The 19,571-nt window shown below is 48.6% G+C and overlaps 2 protein-coding genes across 3 annotated transcripts in view; one reads left to right on the top strand and one right to left on the bottom strand.

Annotated features, from left to right (window-relative positions):
* ACVR2A (activin A receptor type 2A) overlaps positions 1 to 5,428 on the top strand; it is a 60,659-nt gene extending 55,231 nt beyond the window's left edge. For both annotated transcript variants that reach the window (XM_071561919.1, XM_071561916.1), the window contains 3 exons: positions 63 to 201; positions 882 to 1,012; positions 2,229 to 5,428. In XM_071561919.1, coding sequence (XP_071418020.1) covers positions 63 to 201; positions 882 to 1,012; positions 2,229 to 2,423 — 465 coding nt within the window. In that variant the 3' untranslated portion in view covers positions 2,424 to 5,428. The remainder of the gene's footprint in view (positions 1 to 62; positions 202 to 881; positions 1,013 to 2,228) is intronic.
* A 752-nt stretch (positions 5,429 to 6,180) lies between these two features.
* Positions 6,181 to 19,472, bottom strand: ORC4 (origin recognition complex subunit 4). Its single transcript, XM_071561974.1, has 14 exons — positions 19,306 to 19,472; positions 18,061 to 18,129; positions 16,032 to 16,111; positions 14,497 to 14,587; positions 13,477 to 13,552; positions 13,051 to 13,136; positions 11,778 to 11,826; positions 11,426 to 11,577; positions 10,125 to 10,298; positions 9,724 to 9,810; positions 7,774 to 7,882; positions 7,283 to 7,378; positions 7,138 to 7,205; positions 6,181 to 6,929 (listed from the first exon to the last, which is right to left on the bottom strand). Exons 1-14 carry the CDS (start codon positions 19,396 to 19,398, stop codon positions 6,741 to 6,743), a joined length of 1,419 nt encoding a protein of 472 aa, XP_071418075.1. The 5' UTR covers positions 19,399 to 19,472; the 3' UTR covers positions 6,181 to 6,740.
* Between the last annotated feature and the right edge of the window lie 99 nt (positions 19,473 to 19,571).

Raw genomic sequence — 19,571 nt, 5'->3', positions numbered from 1 at the left:
TTACTCTGGGGGGTGTGGGGTGTGTGCTCAGGGTCCAACCCGTGGTGTCTGTGCCCCTCCAGGTGGGCACCCGCAGGTACATGGCCCCGGAGGTGCTGGAGGGGGCCATCAACTTCCAGAGGGACGCGTTCCTGCGGATAGACATGTACGCCATGGGGCTGGTGCTGTGGGAGCTGGCGTCGCGCTGCACGGCTGCTGACGGTACGGGCACGGCTCGGGGGCACTGGGGTTGGCACAGAGGGGCAGGGAGGGTGGAGTGTGCGGGGAGTCTGCTCAGGTGGTTGGGGGACCCAGTGGGGAGGGCACGGGAACACCCTCAGTGGGCACTGCCTGTGGTGTGGCATCCCAGGAGGAGTCTTGTGGCACATGGAGTGCTGGTGTGCTGCTTCTGGCCATGGGGAGGGAGGGAGGGACAGCTCCTGTGAACTCCTGGCCTGGCACAACTCCTGGCCTGGCACAACTGGCCTGGAACAACCAGCCTGGCACAACTCACCTGGCACACCTGGTGTGGTCTGAGCTCACCCCAGGCTCAGATTCCAGTGTGAATTACAAGTACATTAAAATAGATCTAATGGGGGGCCAGAATGAATCTCAGGATGGACCAAGAACAGGCCAAAGGCTCAGAAATGTTTGGGGCAAAGTGGCATTTTCAGGCAGGTAAATCCAACCGAGTGAATGTGGGTGTGCCACCTGGGCTGGGCATGCTGAGTGTCCCAGAGCTCTCCCTCACAGGGAGCCACCTCAAACTCACCTGCTCCCTGGCAAGATCCCCCAACCTCACACAGGAAGGTGTCCCTGCCCGTGCAGGGGGTGGGACAGGGAGGGCTCTGAAGTGCCCTGCGGGCTGTGCCAGGACTGTGACAGAGCCTTCCCCTCTGCAGGGCCCGTGGACGAGTACATGCTGCCCTTCGAGGAGGAGATCGGGCAGCACCCCTCGCTCGAGGACATGCAGGAGGTCGTGGTCCATAAAAAGAAGAGGCCTGTCCTGAGGGAGTGTTGGCAGAAACATTCTGTAAGTGTTACCCAAGGGTTGGGATTCCCAATCCTGCCCAGCCACTGGTTTTGGGAAGAATTCAGTAGTTCCAGTGGGAATTAAATAGGCTAGAAATTAGTGTATTCTTCATCTTAAAATATTGAGTGTTGGAAAGTGAGTGATTCTTTCAGGGATTTTGATGAAAGGAGAAATTCTTGAGTTCATTTTCACTGAAGTGCCATTTGATGGCTGAGGAATTCACCTCTTGGTGTGAGCTCTTAGAAATGCTGTGATGAGTCTGGCACCACCCTCCAGGGGGAGGGTTTGCTCACTGTTCTGTAGTTGTATAAAGAGAAGAAATAATAATTAATACTAAATGAAGCAGACCTGAGGCCCCATCAAACCCAAAAGTGGCACCATGTCCTGTCCCATCAAACCCAAATGTACCGTGTCCTGTCCCATCAAACCCAAAAGTGTCACCATGTCCTGTCCCATCAAACCCAGATCTGGTACCATGTCCTGTCCTACCAAACTCAAATATGGTATCGTGTCCTGTCCCATCCCACCCAAATCCAGCACCGTATCCTGTCCCATCAACCCCAAATCTGGCACCGGGTCCTGTCCCATCAAACCCAAGTCCAACACTCAAACCCCAGTCCAGCACCACGTCCTGTCCCATCAAACCCAGACCTGTCACAGTGTCCTGTCCTACTAAACCCAAACCTGGCACCACGTCTTGTCTCATCAAATCCAAGTCCAGCACCGGGTCCTGTCCCATCAAACTCAAAGTGGCACCATGTCCTGTCCCATCAAACCCGAAAGTGGCACCATGTCCTGTCCCATCAAAACCAAGTCCAACCCACAACCCCAAATCCAACACCACATTGTGTCCTACCAAACGCCAGTCCAGCACCACATCCTGTCCCATCAAACCCAACCTGTGTCCTGTCCCATCAAACTCACTGCGTTCTGTCCTACCAAACCCCAGTCCAGCACCACATCCTGTCCTACCAAACCCCAGTCCAGCACCACGTCCTGTCCCACCAAACCCCAATCCAGCACCACGTCCTGTCCCACCAAACCCCAATCCAGCACCACGTCCTGTCCCACCAAACCCCAGTCCAGCACCGTGTCCTGTCCTACCAACCCCAGTCCAGCACCGTGTGCTGTTGGACACCGGGCTCAGGTGTGGCAGGTGTGCCCCCCCAGCCTGTTCCCGAGCCCCCGGGTGACGGCTGTGCCTTGCCCTCGGCAGGGGATGGCGATGCTGTGCGAGACCATCGAGGAGTGCTGGGATCACGACGCCGAGGCGCGGCTGTCGGCGGGCTGCGTGGAGGAGAGGATCATCCAGATGCAAAAACTGACTAACATAATCACCACAGAGGACATCGTGACTGTGGTCACAATGGTGACAAACGTTGACTTTCCTCCCAAAGAATCCAGTCTATGATAGTTGCACTGGTCATGGAAGTGACCACAGGACTCTTCACTGGAGCTGCTACAGCGCACGGACTGCGGCGTCACGGCTGTGCCGGCGGGAAGAGCGGATGGTAAGTCTCTCTGGAACATGCCCAAGAGGTGTTTATCCTTTGTTTCCCCCTTCCTGCTGCCCCACGTGGATCCATGAGACTTTCTGCATTCCCTGCTTACACCTGGAGGACATGACCCCTCACGTGCCGCCGAGGAACTTAATGAAGAATATGGACCTGTCTGGGCTAATGAGCGTTTTAAACACTGACATCCGATTTCTTAATCCCTGTCAGAAGAGACTAATTCCTTAAATGAACTACTGTTATTTTTTTTAAAATCAAAACATTTCACTTCAGATTTAAAAACAACAGGTGAAAAAAAAAAAGGGTAACTTGTTTTTATTGCATTCGTTGTTGTTTATAAAAAATGACTATTGTAATGCGACTACGACACAGCTTGTGAATGTTCCGTGTGCTGCTGTTCCGTGTACAGAAACAAGAGTAATCAATGGGATAGAGCAAAGAGGCTTCCAAGTATTACTTAACCTCCCTCAACCAGGTATACCTCAGTTCCACCTCCTAAATTATGGTTGACAACACTAACGCAATTGGAATAATAAACGGCTCCGTGTTCTGTAAATGCTGTTGCTCCCACTCCCTGTTATTTAAGGAGGGCACAGCTTTGTGCCCCGGAACTGGCCATTCCCAGAGCCGTGGTTTTAGCCTTTCCTTGTACTCGCTTGTTGTGTATAAAACAGAAACAAAAGTGCTGTTTATTGAAAGAAAATTTTCCTTCCTCTTTTAGTTGAAAGCTTTTCCCTCCATTTCCCAGAGTATCTCATCCATTTATTTAACTGATACTATTTAGGTTTGCTGTGTCTGAGGAATATTTGAAAACTTAAGCATGACTTTTATTTTTTTTTTTAATTTTCTGTGAGCTGTGACACTGGAAAGCTCTGAATTCTTGTTCCTTTCTTTTTTAAGAAAAAAAGTCTTTTTCTAATTTATGTCTGTGCCGAGGTCTCCGTGTGTTCCCCATCCCACCAGGCAGTGGGGGCTGTCCCTGTCCCAGGATCTCCTCAGGAAGCTCAAACTCCTCTCTCTCTGCTTGGACACTTGCAATTCCCTGCACGCCAAGCTTGGTGCCGTGGGATGGGAGTGCAGCTCCCTCCCTGGGATCCACAGGTTTATCCTGGAGTCACACCCAATCTTCTGGCCACAAATCCCAGATTCTGAACGTTACAAATTTCAGGGATAACTCAGTTCTACTCACGGAATGCAACGACCGTTCCGAGGTAACGAGTATCAATGTCCATAGCACAGACTCGCCAAAAATGAGGATAATCATGGAAATGGCTTTCCCAGCTCCAGCACTGGAGTTCAGGACACCACCCCTCGTGCTGGAATCACAGTGACTGGGAGCTGAGTGCCAGAGAGCTTCTCCCAGCCCTGTCTCCCTGTTGGATCTTCACACACAGAGCTCCAAGAACAGTCCGTGTGGCCCCTGGGGTGCTGTGGGTGTCCTTGTTCTCCCTGTTTGTCCATTCCTGTCTTTGGGAAGCAGCTTTAATGGGAGCTCACTGAGGGCTGGCTGGAACCTGGACCTGTGCAGCCCAAGGTGAGCTGGGCCCTGGGAGCAGTGGGAAGTGATGGATAAGGGCAGGGAGGGAGGAAGGGCTGATGTCCCACCCAGGGCTGTGCCAGAGGGACCTTCTCCAAGGAGACAGTGGGAGAGAAATCCAGTTTCTGGCATTTGTGACAGTTCCCTCTTCCTTCCCTTTTTAATCCACTTCTAATTTAACGTCACACACACAGGACAGGGATGGAGCTGCCGAGTTCTGAACAAACCCCAGTCCAGTCCTGCTCAGAGACCTCTGGGCTCCTGAGCAGTTTTAACCCTTCAGTACCCAAACTGGAGTAGTGGATGGATGAATTCTGTGCTCTTTGAGATCTGATGTCCCTTTGTGTTACCCCCCAAACTCGAGCTCCTGCAGGTTCCCCCAGCACTCCTACCTTTGCAATTCCAATCTGCCTTTGGCTGTCCCAGCTCAGTTCTTGTCCTGCTCTCCTTCCCTGGGATTTAACAGCATCATGTAGCGTCACTGAGCAAAGGCTGCTCCTTAGAAATGCTTTTTAATTGGTCAGACTGCTGTGCCCTGAGCTGTTCTGGCCCAGCTGCTCTCACAGGGGTTTGGACACGAGTTGTGGTTGTCCTTGCAGAGCAGGAACTGGGCTGAGCTGCCAGAGCAGTGCTCTGTGGTGCTGGGGAGTGTTTGGGCAGTGCCCCGGGCCCTCCCTGGGCTGCTGTGTGAGCCCCAGGTGTTACTATGTGTGTGAGAGGGGGAGAAGCTCCTGCCCCACGTCCTCTGCTCACAGCTCCTCCCCAGGGCTGTGCAACCAGCGCTGCCATCCCTGGCATGTTCCCAAACCACACCAGGAGCGTGGAGATACCCCCACAGCAGTGGGTGTAGTTCCCATCCCAGCTGTACCGACTGACAGGCCGTGTCCTGCTCAGGGCAGCTTTGTCAGACCTGCAGGGTCCCCTCTGCTCCTCCTCCAGCTTTTTTAACCTTTTTAAAGACATTTCTGGTACAAAACACAGGAAGCTGCAATACACATCCATGGGCAAATGACTCCAGTAGCATCCTTGATGGAACATCTGTTACCTCAGATACTCAACCAGCAGGACTGCTTTTGTTCTCCCTCCTTATTTTATTTTTTAATGCCTTTTCAGTCCATCTCCCCTTCGTTACCTCTCGAGTTTGCTGAGCAATTACTTCAACTTTCCTCTCTGTATCTGTCAGTGTTTTGGGCACAGGTTGTTGTACTACTGTCAAAAGGTACTTGCTGGTTTTCTGCAAGTGCTGAGAAACCAACCAACCCCCCCCCCTTCCCTCAATAAAGTGATTGTTAAATATTGTACAAATACAAATGTATACTCTGCCCTATTCCCCCAACGGGAAAATAAAAAATGTGACTACTCTGACTTGCAAATGCCTCCTTTTAACCTTAATTTCAGGATGTGGGGCTGGTCCTACACAGGCAGCAGTTCCTGAGCCAAATTGGGAGTTTTGTGGGATTAAAAAGAATATAAAACATCAACCAACTCTGTGTGCAGTTGGCAGCAGGGGCATCACTTACAGAACCTGGATCATGAAGATAACCTTTCAGGTCCCTTCCAGCCCTCATCACTTAGGATTCCTTTCCTGCCTTCCCAAGCACTGCTCTGCTCTTCAGGATGTGCAGGGGTGCAGACAGTTCCTTTATGAAGCAAAGAGAGCAAAATAAATAACCTTTTGACTGAGAGGGGTTTGCATGAGAGCACAGAGGGGCTTCCAGCGTGAACAGACACCACCACTGAGACTTATCCCGGTCATGGAATGTCCTGAGCTGGAAGGGACTCACAGGGATCAGTTCAAGCCCTGTCCTTGCACAGTCACTCCAACAATCCCACCATGTGCCCCAGAGGATCATCCAAACCCTCCTGGAGCTCTGGCAGCCTTGGGGCTGTGCCCACTGCCCTGGGGAGCCTGGGCAGTGCCCACCACCCTCTGGGGGAAGGACCTTTCCCTGATATCCAGCCCAGCCCTCCCTGGGGAGGAGCAGGAGCACCAACCAGGATAAGGCCACCCCAGCCCTGGCTGCTGTGGGCCCTCACGTGGGCAGGTCCCTCTGGCACTCCTGGCAGCACACGCACAGGTGTGACCCCACACCCACCTCTCCCAACAGCTGTACCACCTGTGTCTCCACCAGAGGTGCCAGCAGAGTCCATGGCAGCACTCCCAGCCAGCTCCCTGTGCCTGGATACACCCCATCCTTCAGCTGGAAACAGCACAAGGTGGGCTGTGCTTGGCACAAGTACCACTTGCAGCTAAAGCTTGTTAGGATTAAAGGTTTAATTAAGTAAATTTTGTTGTGATTAAAGATTTAATTGAGTAAATTCTCCATGTCACATCCAATTTGAGAAGGAGCAGTACAATGTGAGCTTCAGACTGGTGTGTCTGTGCTGCAGAACCAACAGTGCCAGCCCTGGCACCGGCAGGGCAGCGTGTCCCACGCCAGGGCCTGAGGCACAAACTCCAAAGAGTGGTTTCTCCAAAGGGAGAAGCTGGCACTGAGCTGAGCTAAAGCACCTGAGTGCTGCAGTTGGTCCCAGTTCTGGGCACTGGGAGGAACAGCAGCAGAGAGTTCTCCTTCAAACAAATCCCAAATGGAGCAGCAGAGCAAGTTCTTCTAAGAATTTATTCATCCAAAGGCCCTCCTGGGGGCCAACACTGCCTGTCCTGGGGCTGCCCAGCTCAGAGCCAGCTGAGGGAGGAGGCTGCCCACTGTTTGACATCCGTGGGGCAGTTGGGGTAGACCTGCAGGGCGTCCATGATCTGGGTGCTGTCCAGCAGCAGCTGCACCAGCAGGAACTCGCGCTGCGTCCGCACGCACGGCCGCTCCAGGGGCCGCACCAGCTCCAGCTGCAGCAGGTGCTCAAAGGCCTGAGGAAACCGGGACAGGGCGAGGGGAGTCACTCCTGCCAGGAGCCACGCTCTGCCCTGGCAAGGCATCCTGGCAAGGCATCCTGGCAAGGCATCCTGGCAAGGCATCCTGGCAAGGCATCCTGGCAAGGCATCCTGGCAAGGCTGTGTTTGGCCACGAGAAAATAAAACCAGGATCCAAATACTTCAAAGTGCATTTTGGACTCACCTTCATGACAACCGGCTTTTCAAAGTTGTACATGGAATGTGCTTTCCTCTGGATGAACTTCTGGAATTCTGTAACAGATAAAAGGAATGTTAGTGGGGGGCCAGGGACTGATTTGGTGTTTGTGGAGCTCAGGCTTTTCTCTCACCATTGTAAACCATCTGGAAGTTAAATGGTTCTCCATCATAGACGTCATTTAAGTGTTTCATGGCTATGATGAGGCAGATCTCCAGGACAGACAAACCTGGGGGCAAAGACAAGAGCCCTAAACATTCCCCTTAAGCACATCAGAAACACAAGCAGTTCACTCCCTGAATTTATTCCTCTATTTTAATATGCTCTAGGCCTCACCCATTTGTGTTATGTATCTTCATTATGGAAAAAAATTCCAGAATTGGAGAGGCTTGATAAGAGAACATTTGTTTTCCACGTATTTGAAGCAGGACTATTAAGAAACAGTAAGGAATTTATTAAAAAAGGAATTTACAATGTGGCATTGTTCTATCCACAGATGTGTGAGCACAGAGCAGCTCCCTGGGCTCAGGTTATCCCTGTTTCTCACACCAGGGGAATGGCAGGGAGGGAGCTGACCCTTCCCTCTCTCCTAAGAGGCATTTTTGGGGAAAGGCTGGGCCTTACCATGGACAATGTTTGCCCTGGAGTCGGTCCTGTGGTGCCTGCTGGCCTCCTGCAGGTCAGCTGCAGTGAGCAGGGGGTGGTGCCCAGTCACTGCACTCACAGCCAGCATCTGGAACAGGGCACAAACTCTGCTCAGCTCATCCTCAGCACCACACAATTCCTGCCTGGAGATGGGCTGCAGAGCAACACATTTCCCAAAGAATCGCCTCCTAGAGCCAGTAATGAACAGATATCCCACATGCACACACTGAAAACCCTCAAAAACAGCTGGCAGTTACAGCTGCCCTTTGCCAGGAAACATTTCCAGGCTCCACTCAGGGAGATAAACCCTCATGGACCTGTTTGTACCATTTCCATGGATCAGCACTTCAAACTGCTGCAAGAAGGACTCACAACTGTTCTACACCTACTCCTGTACAGAGACTCCTTCCACTGTCCCAAGGGTGCTCCAGCCTGACCTTGGACACTCCCAGGGATGGATCCAGGAGCAGCCACAGCTTCTCTGCCCAACCTGTGCCAAGGCCTGCCCACCCTCTCAGCCAAAACTTCCTTCCCAATATCCCATCTATTCCCAATATCCCATTCCCTGTGTCCTGTCCCTCTATCCCTTGTCCCCAGTCCCTCTCCAGCTCTCCTGGAGCCCCTGGGCTCTGGAAGGGGCTCTCAGGTCTCCTTGGAGCCTTCTCTTCTCCAGAGTTTGTCCAGGAACTCCTCATTCATCCCTCTCAAATCTGTATTACTGGTTTTACTGGAGAAAAGCCTTTAGAGTGAAAAAGCCCCTTTCCAAAGGAAACATGGACAACCTGCTGCAGAAAGACTTGGGAAGCTGAGCCCCAGCTGTGCTGGGCTCACAGGGACGCTGCTGGTTTTGCCACCAGCTCCTTCCCTGGCCTCACTCAGGCCACAGGGACAGAACTGGGTGCCCCTGGACTAGGAACAATCTGGAATCAATCCCAAAAGGACTCTGCTCACACTTTCTTTGAGAACTAGAGCAGGAAGTGTGTGATGCAGTTCCAGAGTGGCTCTGAGCAGTGCTGGGAGGAGCTGCCAGCACTGGAGCCCAGAGCAGCCCCCACAGGGCAGCAGGTTCCAGTCTGAGGGCTGGCACAGCACCCTGTGGCAGGTACAGGATCTTCACACCCACAGCAGCTCTGAGATATTTTGGGATGGTTAAATAAGTGTTACTTCCCTCCTGTTGGTGCATTTATGTTGGTGGAGGTGAAAAACAGAGCTGAGGGAGGCAGGTTAAACTAAAAAAGACCCTCCAGCTCCTCTCTGTGATGGGAGGGAGTTCTCTGCCAGCACTGCCTCCTGCTTTCTGAACATGGAAGTCTCCCCAGGGAGGCAGCAGACTCATTTTTCCCCACACAGTGAGGAGTCCCTTCTTCTCTCCCCAGTGGGATAACTGGGAAGAGTTGGAGATACCAAGAAAAATTCTGGAAGCTGAAAATTCTGAAAAATTCTCAGGCCCTTAAAGCTGGATAAGGTGGTCATTTGGAAGATCAGAATGAACTTCCAGATCAGTCTTTCTATGGATTAAGTTGCCTCAAGCCTGCAGCACCTCAAGGTTTAAGTTTAAAATCCCATTTCCTGGACTAATATCACAGTAATGGATGAACTAGGGATTGGTCCACATAGGAAAGCAAGGTGGTGTCTGATCATACAGTTCATCAAGTGATTTTATCTGACACTGGGAGTGATAAAAGGAAGCAAAAGCATTTCCTCCATGTGAATAACAAGGTTGCAAATTCAGTAGAAAGAAAAAGAAGGTTCAGTAAGGGAACAGATCGAGTGAAAGAGGAGGAATGGAGGAATATTTGGATGCAAGAACTGTATTAATGGTGGATAAAGGAGGTTTCAACATGAGCAGTTTTTAGGATTCAGCAGGAACCAAAAGGAACAGCAGAAAGGGAAAATCAAGAGGTGTTTTATATACACCCAAACACAGACCAGCAGGAAATGCAGCGAGCGCAGGTCTTTGGTGTAGTGGAAAAGGTTCTGCAAAACATCCTGCACAGTTTTGTTCTCTGAGAGGGCCTGAAAACAAAAGAAAGTGATATTTAAGTCATGTCAACGAATCATTTTACACTCAGCAGGAAAAATAGCAACTAAATCTTAGACAGAGCTCAGCTTAGGCTTGACAACACAATCCTTCATGTCTAACCTCAACTTTCTGTGATAATTTTTCCTCCAGAGTTCAGTAAGCAAAGATTCTCTATCCCAATTTAATTTATTCCACACCAAACTCAAACAGTGAAAGGAAATACCACTCTTAGGTGAAAGCTTTACACTTATAAACTTGCCTTACTTTAGAATTTTTACTAAAACCAAGTACAAAAAGCTTTAAATACCTGAACATTATCGTTCCATTTTTGTGCAAAAGACTCATCAGGAAATTCAGCAGGAAGAGAAAGTTGCTCCTTAAATATCTTGATGTATTGTTTAAAATCAAAGGAATTCAGCAAGTATATCTGTCTGTGGGAGAACCTGGATTTTACTCTCTTCTCCAAGAGCTCCAGGATATCCTTGATTAAAAAAAAAAGGAAAAACAGTAATTAAAAAAAGCAGATTTATTGAGAGCATTCTTTGCTACAGTGCAGACAAATCACCAAAGTGAAGGGTGCTGAAAAAAGGAAGAATTACTAAATTCTCAGGTTTGAAATGTTCCAACAAGACCTTTGCTGATTATTTTAATTGATGTGCCTTGAAATGTGTAGCAAACATCTCCCCAGCCCACGTGGTGCACCACATCACACAGGATCATTAGTTGCTTGGAAACCCAGCACAATTTCTCCATAGATTATGGAAATAGTTCAGCTCCTTAAGCCTGAAAACAGGACACTTCAGCCCATCCTGGCCCCAGACAAGTTGTCTGTGTGGCTCAAAAAAGCCAAAAATCCCCTCAGAAACAACAGCCTGTACAGCCACAGTGCAGCTCTGAGGCCACTTCCTTAACTGCACTCAGAAAATATCACCCAGATTCAGGTTGGATGAGATGTTTTAATTATTATCTTCCTGTCATACCCCAGTTTATCTTCACAGCAACACAGTTTATTCAGAAAACAGTATGGATTTTATAAACTATGTGTTTCCATAGTGCTACAGATTTATTATATACATAATCTGTCCATAATTCTCTTCAATGATGTTGTAAAAACCACAGGAAATTTAAGAAGGAGTTGGACCAAGGGTTGGACTTGATGATCTCAGAGGTCTTTTCCAACCCAATCCATTCTAGGATTCTGTGACTTTGAACATGCCAAAATCATTGTTTAAATCAGTTTAAATCATTGTCCTGAGGACAAGGAATCTTCTTTAAGCAATGTGGTCATACAAGAGTCTTCTTACCAACTCTGACCAAGAAACAAATGCCCAGGAGCTTCCCTAAAATGTATAATATAATATAAAATAAAACAAAACAGTGTGATAGGAGACATGTCTCCTTGGAAAGGTAAACCTGCTGCTCTAGCAGGAAAACTGAAGGCTTTGCAACCTCTCAGCACAAATTATTATTATATGCTTCCCATTTCAAAAGTTAGAAAAACTGGTGATTTAGAAAAGGGAATAAAATAATGTCCCAGGAGAGGAGAAAACATCTGAACTAAGACAGAGGTGACTGTAAAGCAGCTCAGAATGGTGTGCAGTTCCTTACCTGCCTACAGGTGAGCCCAATCACTGTCACTGGAGTCTGTGCTGACTGGGAGATGTCAAAGAGGTTGTAGAGCAGGGTCTGGTTCTTGTGATGGACAAACAGGTCAAACTCATCCAGGACAAACAGGACTGGGCAGCTGCTGCTCCGATCTCCTGGCAGAGCAGTTGGGGGAGTCAGAAGGGAACTTCAGCACCATTTAATAACTATTTTCTTCTAGCCCTTAACTAAGCCCCCCTTTCACATGGCACAAAGGAAAACACCCTGAAGAACTGGGAAGGTTCTGTGGTGTCCTGCCAAGCAGCAGTTCAAGGGAACACTCAGCATTTCAGGACAGGGTTAGGAGTGTTTTTACCTCTCCTTAAAGCTTCCAGAAGGAACGTCAGGTTTTCAGCAAAACTGCCCTACACAGAGAAGGAAGAAGGGTCAGAACAGAGTTGCAATGTGGTTCTCAGGGCTGTTAAACTACAGCAATGAAGTTTAACAGCTTCTAAAATCCTGCTTCCAAAACCTTACAGTGGTACTTCATGTTGTATGATCACAAACTCCTCAGGACAAGAAAACCTGATGGTTAATTCTACTTCATCCACTTCTTTCCAGCCTGAAATCCCCAAACTGCCTCAGACAGGCAAAAATTAGTGATCAGAAGAATATCTGCAATAAGCTACATTTACAAGTGGCTTTATCCTTCCTTAAATAGCTGCTGCATCCTCATTTTCCAGCCACACATGTGGGAAAAGTGCCACCTAATGAGTTCCACTGAGAACGAGCAGGAGGCAGGTTTTAATTTGCAACTTCATTAAAGAGATGAAAGTTTCAAACATTCAAGAGAGAAAACCCTGAACTGCTGTGACCATCCTGCTGCAGCTACACAGATTTACACATTGCAGCACAGAGGTTGGGAGGTGGGAAATAACCACAATCCAACACCACAAAAAAGGTGGCAGAAAAGGCAATTTCCTCTCTGAATTTGGGTTACAGAAGATAAGGAAGAGAAAGTTTCTGTGGAGAGAAAGACATTCCTGCAAATCCTGGACACTCACTAACAGGAAGCAACCAGTGGTAGGATCAGTGGCCCAAGTTATTTCCCACTCAAATATATAAATGCAATTTAATCTGAAGCATTTTGGTCACCCTTTTTGTGACTGTCTTCAGTACTAATGAAAATGAGTTTATCTTTGGGAAAAGGTCAATAGAAGCAAATATTTTAACAGAGTTCTATGCAAAATGAGAGCTCCAGGAAGCCTGGATAGATTTCCCCAGGAACAGAAAAGCTGCATTAGGAACCTTATATACTAAAACACTACAGATCCTGCTTTGTGGCTGGTTAAGCAGCTAACCCTTTGTCTCCCAAAATACTCCACCCTTCTCTGGAATGCCTAAATTTGTTCCATTTAGGACCTTGCTTGCTGAGAGCCTTTCCTTTCTTCCTCCTCCTGTAAGGAACAAGTTGATGCAATTAAAAGCATCAGGATGCATTAATGGTGCTCAAGGAGCACAAGGCAATGCCCAGCACAGGTGTGGAACTCAGGTACTGGTTGGCAACCAATTCATGCCCCAAAAGGTCCATCCTACACAGCCAGTTTTCCAGGCAATGGTTTTGGAGGGAGGGGAGTGAAGATACTCACAAAAACTTTATCCCCAACCACGTTTTCCAGCTGCAGCTGCCTGGTGATCTCCTTCAGGGCCACTTTATCATTTGTCTGCAGGAGCCCTGAAAGAAAAGGATTTTAATGAGGGAGTGGCAGTTCTCCTTCACTCCCACTAAAAACTTATCCAGAAGCTTCTCTCTCTTTTTCCAGCCTTACAAAGCTTTGCCTTTTCAAAAATTAGACTAGACAGGAATCTTCTGTATCTAATAAGTTACTTCATTTGGTCACTAAAAGCACAAAAGTTCTCTCTTGGTAAAGAAATACAAAGAAAGGCATTTTGGAGCTCCCAGACAAACATGCCCATAATAATTAAGACTAAATTGCTGAAACCAAATTGTTTGTTCAGCACCTGCACACAGAACTGCAAAAAACACAACACTGGGTCAATGCTGCATTACTTGCCATTCAGGTGAACTTCCAAGAGGTTCTCTCTAACTTGTTTCAGTTTCCTGAGGTCTTTTAAGACATGATTTAACAACTAGGAAAAAAAAATACAGAGTGTCATTATGAGAAGATTAATTGCCACTGGTTTATGAGTTCCCTCTCCACCAGCACTCCATGGTGTTTTGGTGGTTATCCTTCCTCTGAAGCATCAGAAAAAAGCAACAGCACTGGTTTTGAAATGCAAAATAAGTGACCAACAAAGTGGCAAATGCCTGGTGGCAGCTGCATCATGGGTATGTTTAACAGCTATTAAATTATTCCTGCTCAGCTGATTTAAAAGCCTGAAGGCCACTTGCTTTAGCACTTGGGAACCCTTCCAATGTGATTTTTCTAATTGTTCAATCTTGAATACTTCCTGCAGTAACAGCCAACCCATTTATCACATTATAAATTCATGTAAACATAAAGACTTGAGTGAGTAATGCTGAAGGATGAAACACTTCAGTTGGATGCCAACCCTGCACCAGCCCCAGACAGGAGGGAGTTCCTTTAACATCCAAACCTACAACTGGCAAACCACAACCACCAACAATGTTTTACCTCCTGGCAATTTGGGCAAGAACATTTTCTGACACATTGAAAACAGGATTAAGACACCTGACCATCCCTTACAGATAAACAGCTCTGTAGAAACACACTCAGACTACTCTTTTTCTGGCCCTTGGATGCCTTTTCAGTCATTTTTTACAGTAGGGGCCCAATAGAAATAGCAGGTTAATTAAAGAGTGATCAAAATGTGGCTTTAAGTGCACAGACAACTGTTAGGACCCCATTTCTTTGTGTTGTTACCCAACAGAATCAGCTCATAAGTAGCTCTGGAATGTCCTGGATTTGTCTGTGAACCATTAGCAATTCTCTCTAAAAACAGGCAGAGATGAAAATGCAGCTCCAAAAGCTCCCAGGACTTCAGTGAGGTTTTGCACCTCGTGCTTAATTGGGCTTTGCTTAATTTTATGGCCTTCTAAGAGCTGTTCCTACCGTGGTCTTGCCTGATCCTCTGGGTCCAATAATGAGGGCAGAGTTACTTTCTCCATGCAAGGTGGTTCTTTTCAGCAGCTCCAGCAAATGCCTGTGTGGGAAACAGCAAAAGGTTGGAAACCTCAAAGCAGGAAACATTCAGTGAAACCAGGGAAAACTCAGAGCAAAAGGGAAAACTTGCAAAATATAATACAATAAAGAACAAAGGGCTGAGTGATCAGAGCTCTTAAAATACTTTAAAATATTAAAACACAAAACAAGTTGAGAGTATCACTAATTCATAAAGTTCTGCAATTCCCCACCATGAAAGGCCAGACTTCAATAGTTATTTCTTCCTTTAAAAAGTGGATTGCTTTTTGTGATACCAGTGCAGCTCACCCAAAAGAGAGGCTGGCAAGAATATTAAAGGAAAACCTTGACACCAGTGAAAAATTAATAATCTGGTGGAATATATTCATGTTGACAATCTTCACAAAACTAAATTCAGGCATTCAAAGCTTGGGAATGGCAACAGCAATACTGAACTTCCTTTCCTAGTGCCACCCACAAGAAGGGACAAAGAACAACTCAGAATTATCTTCAGACTCATCACCCTGCAACACGTTTGAAAGACTCATACAAATTACTGACACCTCCAAATCACTGTGGAACAGCTGCAGGATGTGGGTTTGCTCCATATTTGAGAGCAAACCACAGCCAAGAGCCCTGACACATCTTGGGGAAGAAAAAACAAGAATTGGGAAGTTCACTGTGTTTTCTCTCCAGTCCAACTCACCAACTGTGGCATATTAAGCAGAAAACAGTCTGTAAACTGCTCTTCAGAACTCCAATATAAGCAGGGGAGGCTTGTTTTGTGAAACACTGACATGTATTTTCTCACAGCAGATCACACTACACTTATTAAATGTTATTTTCTTTCTTGTAAAAGAAATTAGTGCTCACAGCAGGTGATTCCACTTGCATGAAGATACTTTTGGAAAAAATTGATTGTTTAAAACATGTTCTTTAGATAAAAGTTTGCTAGTTTCAGACTTAAATCAGCACCTGTTAAATGTTTAGGGATTGGGACAGTGTTATTGTCACAATAAATCCCTTCTTCCCAACTCTGACCTCCACATCTGGGTGACCCCAAGAAGTGGGTTTGTTTGAAATGTGTTTTTCAAAACCACAAAGTTTAAAATTTAGTTTTAACGCAGCTTAATAACAAACAGGAGAAAACATGAAGTGGAAACAAAGATTCATGAGAGAATTCAATGTTTTGCTTGGCCAGGCCATTAAACAAAGCCTTAGAAACATGAACTAGAAGTACCTTTTGGGCTTAAAAAGCTAAAAAAGTGTTTCAGGAATTACAGATTTGAAACAAAGACAAGAAATCCAAAACTGAGAGCCTGACAAAAGCAGCGAGGAACAGTTGTATAAAACCTATTAAAGTCTGAGGCAAACATGTTTTAGAAACACTGTGCTGCAGGTCACTTAACCCTGTCTAATTTAGAAAATTAAATTAAAATGGCTTTGTATTTGAGGCTGTCACTCACCTGTACTGCTGCTCCAGCCCCAACAGTTTTCCAGCAGCAGTGGAATGGTGACAGAATCGCTCCCGGAAAATTCTTTGCACCTACAGAGATGACACAGCACAGGAACAACGTTTGGTGCTTCAAACATCACAATGTTCCAACAGTGTAAATACAGCAATAATTGTGGAATGTGCACATTTGTGCTGTTACAAATATTCTGCTACACATAAATTTTAGTAGTCGTCAATATTATATAAAATAAAATTCAATTAAATCATATCAATGTGTCACCAAAATTACATCAGCAGTTCATTTGTTAGTTAAAATTGTATCCTCAGTTCCCAAACAGCCAAATTTCAGCCTCACAGCACCTGCCACTTCATTAGGAGCAACCCCAGTTTTTAAGAATTCACAGAGCTCTTTACCACTATATCCAAAAATACCTGAGCACTCCACCCTTTTGTAACATTTGGTGTCCAATTTAAATGCTCAGTGCCCCAAATTTCAACTGTTAATGAAGGGATTTTCCTTTCAAATCCCACCAGAGCCCCTTCCAGCCTAAGGGAAGGTCCAGCTGCCCTAAAACCCAGTGACATCATTACCATCCCATCATTGCTTTTCCATCTCCGTCTAGTTTATAGTTCCTGATGGAATTATCACCATCAGCTCTTGGCTGTTTTGGTTTAAGAGGAAACACTTGTGGACTTTGTGAGGAGCCATGGAAGGGTTTGGATTGGTGGATTGGGTTTGGGTGGGGAGGGGGCTGCAGGGGGGGCTTCTGGGAGACACTGACAGGTGATTCCATGACGTCCAACAGAGCCAATGTCAACTGCTCTGGGATGGATCCATGATGGAGCAGCCTGTTCTGAGGGACTGATCCACACTGGGGCAGTTCCTGAGGGATTGACCCATGGAAGGGACCCATACTGGAGCAGTTTCTGAGGGAGTGACCCATGGAAGGGACTGACCCACACTGGGGCAGTTCCTGAGGGACTAACCCATGGAGGGGAGCCACACTGGAGCAGCTCCTGAGGGACTGACCCATGGGAGGGACCAACCCCATGGAAGGGACCCACAGTGGAGCAGTTCCTGAGGGACTGACCCATGGAAGGGACTGACCCCATGGAAGGGACATGCTGGAGCAGTTCCTGAAGGACTGACCCTATGGAAGGGACTGACCCATGGAGGGACCCACACTGGAGCAGTTCCTGAGGGACTGACCCCATGGAAGGGACACACTGGAGCAGTTCCTGAGGGACTGACCCCATGGAAGGGACACACTGGAGCAGTTCCTGAAGGACTGACCCCATGGAAGGGACACACTGGAGCAGTTCCTGAAGGACTGACCCCATGGAAGGGACACACTGGAGCAGTTCCTGAGGGACTGACTCATGGAAGGGACTGACCCCATGGAAGGGACCGACCCTATGGAAGGGACCCACACTGGAGCAGTTCCTGAGGGACTGACCCTATGGAGGGACCCACACTGGAGCAGTTCCTGAAGGACTGACCCTATGGAAGGGATCCACACTGGAGCAGTTCCTGAAGGACTGACCCTATGGAAGGGATCCACACTGGAGCAGTTCCTGAGGGACTGACCCATGGAAGGGACTGACCCCATGGAAGGGATACACTGGAGCAGTTCCTGAAGGACTGACCCCATGGAAGGGACACACTGGAGCAGTTCCTGAAGGACTGACCCCATGGAAGGGACACACTGGAGCAGTTCCTGAGGGACTGACTCATGGAAGGGACTGACCCATGGAAGGGACCCACACTGGAGCAGTTCCTGAAAAACTGACCCATGGAAGGGACCCAAGAAGTAGATTATTACTGTAACACTTGAATCAAACAATCAGGTGAGAAGCTGGAAGAAAAACAGAACAGATACAAAAAACCATTTATATCCCTAGAAATTATATCCAGTATCTGTAAAGTCATTTTAAGTGGTCTAGTAAAAAACCAAAAAAAAAAAGGGATTATATGGGAGGCAGAGAATGCAAAAGTTCCCTAACTTGAAACCACAGCCATTAATAAAGCTGTTACTGACCTGTGAGATGCACTCAGGACTGGCTTCATAGCTGTCCTTTGGCTTACGTCTACTCATTGCAGGTTTCATCTTTAAGGAAGGCAGAAAATACAAAGGTTTTACTAATCATTACTTTCCAAATAATGTTAGATACTGCACTCAGATGTTAGACTTTTTTTAAGGGGTCCTGAGGGGATGGGCAGGGTCAAGGGACATTTGGAGTGTCCAGAGGAGGATCTGAAGGGAACTTGGGGGAATCCTGAGGGGATGGGCAGGGTCAGGGGACATTTGGGGGGTCCAGAGGAGGATCTGAAGGGAACTTGGAGGGGTCCTGAGGGGATTGGGGGGCTCTGAAAGGGTTTGGGTGGGCCCAGAAGGGCACTGGGGGATCTTGAAGGGACTTGGGGTCCCTGGGGAGGAAATTTGGAGGGGGCTCTGAGGGGGATTTGGGGGGCACTGAGGGCATTAGGGGGGAACAGGGGGGAGCTCTGATGCAGATTTGGGGAGTCCTCAGGGGATTGTGGAAGCTCTAAAGGGATTTGGGGGGTGGGCCTGCAGGGATTGGGGGTTGAGTGGGACCAGGGCATGGGGAGTCCTGACAAGAGAGAGGAAGGACTGGGGGGCCCTCAGCCAGCCCTCAGAGCCCCAGAGTCCCTCAAAGCCCCAAAGTCCCTCAGAGCTGCCCCATTGGAGCCCCAAAGCCCTTCAGACATGTCCCACTGAAGTCCCAAAGCCCCTCAGAGCTCCTTCAGAACCCCAAAGCCCCTCAGAACCGCCCCATTAGAGTCCCAAACCCCCCAAGAGCCCCTTCGGAACCCCAAATGCCCCAAGAGCCCCCTCGGAGCCCCAAATGCCCCTCAGAGCCGCCCCACTGGAGCTCCAAAGCCCTTCAGAGCTCATTCGGAGCCCCAAAGCCCCTCAGAGCCGCCCCACTGGAGCTCCAAAGCCCTTCAGAGCTCATTCGGAGCCCCAAAGCCTCTCAGAGCCCTCTCGGAGCCCCAAAGCCCCTCAGAGCCGCCTCACCGGAGCCCCAAACCCCCCTAGAGCCCCTAAGCCCCTCAGAGTCGACCCACTGGAGCCCCAAATCCCCCTAGAGCCCTCTCGGAACTCCAAAGCCCTTCAGAGGTGTCCCGCTGAAGCCCCAAAGCCCTTCAGAGGTGCCCCGCTGAAGCCCCAAAGCCCTTCAGAGCTCATTCGGAGCCCCAAAGCCCTTCAGAGCCCCAAAGCCCCTCAGAGCCGTCCCACTGGAGCCTGTGCCGAGCCCACCTGGACCGATCTCCTCCGGGCCGAGCCCACCTTGGCTGAAATCACCTGGGTCGCAATCACCTTGTCCGAGCCCAGGCGGGCCGAGCCCACCATTGTCGGAGATCCCGCGGCCCGATCCCGCCTCCCGGTCCCGGCTCCCCTCCTGCCCGTTCCCGCCCGCCGCGGCTCCTCACCCGCTCCCGTGGCCCCTCGCGCCGCCGCCTCGCTCCTCCCTCGCCGCCCATCCGTCACTTCCCCGGGCCGTCCCTGCGCTCCTCCCTGCCCTG

The sequence above is a fragment of the Pithys albifrons genome, chromosome 8 (genome assembly GCF_047495875.1).
Source record: "Pithys albifrons albifrons isolate INPA30051 chromosome 8, PitAlb_v1, whole genome shotgun sequence".
NCBI classification, from domain to species: Eukaryota; Metazoa; Chordata; class Aves; order Passeriformes; family Thamnophilidae; genus Pithys; species Pithys albifrons.
Note: the sequence above shows the minus strand (reverse complement) of the source record. Positions and strands in the feature narration are given on the sequence as shown.

What these genes read in the sequence shown, in the direction of transcription:
- ORC4 (XM_071561974.1), bottom strand. Translation starts at nt 19,398, where the DNA reads ATGGTGGGCTCGGCCCGCCTGGGCTCGGACAAGGTGATTGCGACCCAG. An exon ending in CTTGGAAGTTCACCTGAATG is followed by an intron (nt 13,137 to 13,476) that starts GCAAGTAATGCA and finishes CTTTTCTTTCAG; the next exon opens with GGCTCCTGCAGACAAATGAT. An exon ending in TGGTTGGGGATAAAGTTTTT is followed by an intron (nt 11,827 to 13,050) that starts GTGAGTATCTTC and finishes TTCTCTGTGTAG; the next exon opens with GGCAGTTTTGCTGAAAACCT.